General features: G+C 44.6%; 1 protein-coding gene across 1 annotated transcript; it reads right to left on the bottom strand.

Moving 5' to 3' along the window:
• Positions 1-673: 673 nt before the first annotated feature.
• Positions 674-2,419, bottom strand: LOC139740826 (kelch-like protein 24). Its single transcript, XM_071651398.1, has one exon. The coding sequence runs from the start codon at positions 2,414-2,416 to the stop codon at positions 674-676; it is 1,743 nt and encodes a 580-aa protein (XP_071507499.1). The 5' UTR covers positions 2,417-2,419.
• Between the last annotated feature and the right edge of the window lie 3,872 nt (positions 2,420-6,291).

Genomic DNA, 6,291 nt, shown 5'->3' with positions numbered 1-6,291 from the left:
CAAATATGTGAAAAGGTAAAGATCATGTCACCAAGTAATTAAAGGAAAACCCCTCAAATCAAGTCATGCTAGAATGCTGGCAACTATCAATTCCCCCTTTTATTTTGAGGGAGGGCCAAAAGGCAGACACTTGATGCAAAACAAAACAAGGAAAATTCTGCATTATGACAAATGTGCGGAGAACAAGATGTGGGGAGATATTATCTAGACTGTGCATGTAAAACACTATTGAATGCACTCTGGGAGTCACAGATGATAATAAAATCACCAAGATCCTCCATAAATATCTCCCAGGAATAAGTACACAATACAGCATCCACAACTCTCATTTCTTTTGTACACTGGAATATATGGCAGCAGCTTGGGTGCCAGAGAAATTCAAAAATACCCATGCACACTTGTACTGTATGACAGAATACCTTGGTAAATGCTACATGGAGCTCCAGTGCATGGCTGAATACAGTGGCATCCTAAATTCTCATTTCTCTACCAAGGCAAATAGCAGCAGCACCATCAAATCACTTGTCACACACAGTAAAATGGTGCATTCAAGTCACATAAATTTCAAGAGAAGTCAAGCAAAGTTGTGCGTACATATTGTCATTTCAAGAAGACTACGAGTTCCCATAATTCTATCTAGAAGTAGTTTACTTCTGACAATGCCTAAAAAAGGTCAGTCATTATCAAATGGTGGTCCTAGATACAACTTACACGCCAGACCACAGTTGTGAGCTCGGAGTGCCTTCGGCATGGGGGACCCAGTTGTCCATTCATTGGTGGATGGATCGTAGATCTCGGTTGAAGAAAGCGATTGGTAGTTATCCATCCCACCTGACACAACAACCTTACCTTGCACCGATGAAGCTGCAAAGAGATGTCTCTCTGTGTTACACATAGGCACAGGCTGAAGAATCGCATTGTGCTCCACATCATACACCTTGATGCCTTGCCTGCCGAAGCCACTCATCAGGTAGATCTTGTTCCCGTGCGCTACAGCAGGGAAGTGGCAGCTCGGGATGGAGATGCGAGTCAGTATGCGCCAGCTGTTGAGAGTCGTGTTGTAGCACTGGATGTGCTCATAGGCCATGTGCATTTCTGTGCTTCCCCCAACCACGTAGACCTTTTCCTTGATGGACACCACAGCAGGATCTGCAACTGCTTGTTGCAGAGAAGTGACAACTGTCCATTTGTCCTGTGACCTGACATATTGCTCCACTGCCCAGTCCATGCCATTTTCATTTTCTCCTCCTATGACATACATCTTTCCGGCTTTTGTTGTAGTGGCACCATGCAGCTGCCGAGCGCCATTCAAATCTGCTCCCTTGGTCCATGTGTTAGTACTCGGGTCTAAGATCCAGCAAGCACTTGTAATTGTTCGATTAACCTTCCCTCCAGTCACATAGATCTTGTCCTCTAACACTGATACAGCAAAATTGCTGATGCTATGAGGGAGCTGGGCAAGATTAGCCCACTTATCTGAATCAGGCGAATAGTACACAACGTCTCTTATGCTAGAGTAGTTCTTGCCATAACCACTCACCACCACCATCACCTCCGCATAGGTTGACGGACGAGGCATAGGGCTGAGGCCTTCAAGGTTTGACTTACACTGGTACTGCTGCTGCATGGATATGGCTGCAAGAATGTGCTTTGCACTTTTGCTGTGGTCCCCGATGATGGGATTGGACAGGTGGCTAAGGAGGACGTTGGGCTTGATGTACACGAGGCGGACATTCCCTAGCACCTGGTGAAACTGCTCAGCTCTGTCATGGCTAAAAGCACACCAGGCCATGCATGCTTTCAAGATGACCTCTTCCTTCTCCACATTCAGGTCGTCAGAGGAGACATAGTCTACCAATTCCTCTGTGGAAAGCCTGAGGAAATCCTCCTGCTCACTGACAGTCACAAAGTTCTCCTTGCAATACCTGGAGGCAGCATCCAGTAGATCTTGGCAGGAATAAGTCTCGGCCAGATGTTTGATGCCCAGACACGTGGAAGGATTCAGGTGCCGCTTGAGGAATTTGCAGCATGCATCCACAATGCTCTGGTACTGAAGATGGCAGGCTGCCTCCAACAGCTCCTGAGCGTTTGATGTGTTGATTGTCAACTGGGATGTGTAGGAAAACTCAATAATCTTGTCCACCACCTCAGCACCCATGCCCTCCAGGGTCACAACCCCTTTGACTTTTTCCAGGAAGTCGTTGCTGAACATTGCATAAAAGTAGGGGCTGCTACATGCAAGGATGGCTCGATGGCAGGTGAAGTTACTGTTCTCCACTTGGACGGTAATGTCAGTCATGCTGCCTGTCTTCCGCATGTCATTCAAGAGGCCAAAGACCTTTGCAGGATGTTTTGCCTCATAGAAAACATACTCCTGCTGACTAGCACAACTTGCACTATGAACTATGGCAGCCATGATTGTCTTTGTTCCTCGGGTGCATAGAGTCCTAGCTGCCTACGCTGAGCTGTGATGCACTGTCATCTGGCACCTGTAGATGAAGTACAGTACAGTAAACTCAATTAACACACACACACACACACACACAAAAAAAGACAAGTGAAGCTGTATATCTATTATAAATCATTCAGGGTGGTCCACAACATGAAATTTGAGCATGTTGCAAGCTCTGAATGTGAGAATATCATGGGGGGAAGGGGGGGGGGGGGGGGGCTTGTCCTTGCGGCCAGGGTCGGTCTAAGGTGTACTCTCTGGTGCTATCTAAGCTGTACCTTGACATGGGATTATTTTATTCTCATTTGCCTTGGAGAAATATTATTCGACACATTGTGCAATTATTTTGCAGAATACAACCTTTCCTCTCTTGTGAATGAGGGACATACCAATTTTTGGCATTGAGAAAAAGTTTATGAGGAAGAAGAAAAAAGCAAACAACAACAACAACAACAATTCACTAAAATCTTGGATTATTCACCTTACATGACAAAATCAATTAACAAAGCAATAAATTTCTCTTCATCATCAACATTAGTACACCCCATCTGGTTAGCCCATGTATTAGGGTGTTTGACAGTATCCAAAAAGGAAAAAAAAATCATATTGCACACAGGGGATACCGACAGTACTTAATTCGATTATGCCAACCACAGATTGCTTACACAAGAGCACTTTTATAGATGAAAGAAATTTCCCCACACTGTAAGACAATGGAAGAAGCAATACATACCAAGTAGCAACTCAAACAAGGTATGGATGCATTCATTTGCATGTATCTCGGAATTGAGGACAGGTGGGGTGAGAGCCAAGAAAGGTATGAAGGCAGACTGTGTGTGTATGAAAGTTATGAAAGGAACTAACTGTTGGCACTTTGCTGCCTGTGTTGTGTGCTAAACATCTGGGGACAGGGAGGCAATATTTGGTGACTTAATTCCCATTGTGCTGCTTACTGTACACCCAATGTTTTGAATCATGTTTTGTGCACAAATTTTCTAAATGGTTTAATGTATCTCAAGTTTTGCATATACATTTGTATGTGTTTTTCACATGTTTGATTACATCTTATTTTGAGTCTATTTTTCTCTGTTCATATTCAACACAAAACAATGTCTTGAATATGAACAGAGAAAATGGATTGTGTGGGTTGGCCTTTGTGGAAGGGACCAAGTTTTTGCACAGGTGGCCATGTTGCAGGTTTTGAACTATGAAATTTACCGTACCTAGAATTTTCCCTGAAGGCCACACCTTGCTTTTATAGTGATGAAAGTACATCACTGTAAATAGTATGGTGGGAGAGAAGGAGAGTCCAATGGGACTCATTTATAAACCAAGTTTAGATAATTGTCTTTTGAAGCATAGGAGTGTGGGGGCATCAATAGCCATCTGTGGTTAGTTTGTTCCGGCCACTGACAACTCTCTGGCTATAAGTTCTTCCTTTTAGAATGTCAAGGCAGTTTCTTGTATTGGTTAGCTTTGTGAATGACCTCCTCTTCTATCAATTCTGGCATTCTCGAAGTAGTTCTCTGGTTTGCATATATCAAATTGTTTCATTATCCTGCAAGTTTGAAGGAAGCCTTGTCTCTCTCTTCTTTTCTCCAGAGTAGTTACAAGTTTCAGTTCTGCTAGTCACTATGGCAGATGTTGAATGTTTGGGAGGAGTTTTGTGGCTCTTGCCTCTAGTTTGAACTTTTTCCAACACCTTTTTAAAAGGAAAGAGGAAACCCTAAACACAAACCTGCAGTCATGCAGGTTGGCCTGTTTTATTTGACCACATTCATTGACAGATCTCATCCATTCCAGTGAGACTTAGAAAAAGTGCAACTTGTCATTGTTGTCTTTAAAGTTAATGTGCTCAGTCATGCCTGCCATTTATCAGCGCAAGCAGGTACTGATGGAAAGGACAATAGTTCTCCTTTCCTTACAATCAACATTGCAATCTCCATACCGTAGTTGATAATTATGAAACAAAAGCCCTCTAAAGTTGGATTACTCTTTTTTTTTTCTTATATTATGCACTGTAGGCCTAGAGCAAGCCACCCATTTCGTCCATAACAGTAAACACCATCCAAAATTTGAATTTTGGACGGCATTATGATCAGATTATGGGCGGCTTGGTCTTGATCTTTATGATAATGTTACAGCTTTGGTTGGACCACATGCACATACGCATTTAAACTCTGGAGTCTTAGGCCAGGTGATTTTTTCTTTTAGAACCAGTATCCATGGCGACGAATGGCCAGCAATAATCACACTTTGCTTAGCAGGACTAGGAGGTATGTTTACTCATAGATTATTTACCGGATATCAAAGGCAGTGCATACAACCACATGCGCGTGTCTTAAATTACCATCTAGCCACAGCCATAGCCATGGCCCGAGTCACGGGATATACAGTCTGTAGCCACACTTGTATCCATACACACAAAGAAGATCGATATTGCATACAGAGAAACCCATAATGGCCACATCAACACACAATGTAAAAACAACTGCAAAGCAATGAAGCACAAATAACCTCATTACAAGACAACCAGGCCCTAGATGTCTGGGACCCCGTTTACAGTGCAGGGCTGGGCCGAGCCGCGGCCGAGCGCGGCCTCAATTGCGGTACTCAGCCCCGCAGTTTTGTCCATTTACAGTGCCGGGCTCAGCCCGGGCTTTTAATTCAAACCTTTCAATATTTTGTCGTAACAAATGACTATCATTGGGAGCGCGCCGATTGCAATTTGGTATAGTCTGGTTTCCAGACCCTTTGCCAACTGGACCCTGCGACGAAACCGCCACCTTTACAAAGACCAAAACCACCTTAAATTATACTAGTTTTCGGCGTTAAGGGCGTCAATATCCTGAATAGTGAAATAGTACGGGCAGAGGGTCTAGAAGCCAGACTAAATTTGGTACTGCATCAGGCCCAGTTTGCAGTTACATCACATCACGCATCCAGCACATACAGACAGCGCGCAAGCTGTGAGATTTTGAGATTGCGCACGCATCCTCCGGTGCGTGCACAAGCTCGCTCTCAAAATCTCACAGCTTGCGCGCCGTCTGTAGACTCTATGTGCTGGATGCGTGATGTGATGTATTTGAAACGTCGCGTCGCGGGATTCCAGAAAACAAACTGGAAAATTACCCACCTACTCTATCAGTGTGGAATAGTAATTTGGAATATATGAACAAGATCAGGTTAGTACTGATGTTATTTTTCTCATTACGAATTTTTGTAAAAAGATGTAAGACTTCACTCTTCGGCTTCACGAGGCTGATACGTGCGCAGAGAGGTGAGAGCCGCAGAAAAAAGCACCGAAAATATTTAGTCAGATCAGGCCGCTAGATGCGGCAGTCTTGCATTGTGCGAACACGCTGGCGCCTGTGTTTTGATGGGTCGCTCTGCATCGGTTGATTAAAACTTGTTTTTTGAAGAAAAAAACAGAATTTTTTCTTCTTTTCATCATGGATAGTGGACATGTGTGTGTAACAAAAAATCACCGTGCAAAGTTGTAACAATGTATACGTCAGATGTGAGATGAATAAAAAGTGAATGGGGGGGGGGGGGGCTTCTTGAGGCCCCCCGGGATCGGGAGGAGGCCTCATGCCTCATGAGGCGGGGCAGTGCTCGTACGCGGAGGCAGTCCTCGTGAGCGGGTTTCCCAGACTGATATCGCCCCGCGGCCCCAAGGGCCTGTCATGGCCATGATGGGTACCCTGGCCATCCCATGCTCATGAGCATGCCCCACCCTCACTCCCCCCCCCCCCCCCCCCCCCCCCCCGAGCGAATTTCCCGGACTTGCCTACTGTACTATTATTAACTTAAATCATTCCATGCTTTAATTGTCGGCA

Source organism: Diadema antillarum, unplaced genomic scaffold (assembly GCF_040938485.1).
Source record: "Diadema antillarum isolate AM-2024a unplaced genomic scaffold, OU_Dant_1.0 seq00000886_RagTag, whole genome shotgun sequence".
Lineage (NCBI taxonomy): Eukaryota > Metazoa > Echinodermata > Echinoidea > Diadematoida > Diadematidae > Diadema > Diadema antillarum.
The sequence above is the reverse complement of the archived record's forward strand: the minus strand, read 5'-3'. Positions and strand labels throughout refer to the sequence as shown.

Excerpts from the sequence above, each read along its gene's own strand:
- LOC139740826 (XM_071651398.1), bottom strand. The coding sequence starts at position 2,416 with ATGGCTGCCATAGTTCATAGTGCAAGTTGTGCTAGTCAGCAGGAGTAT.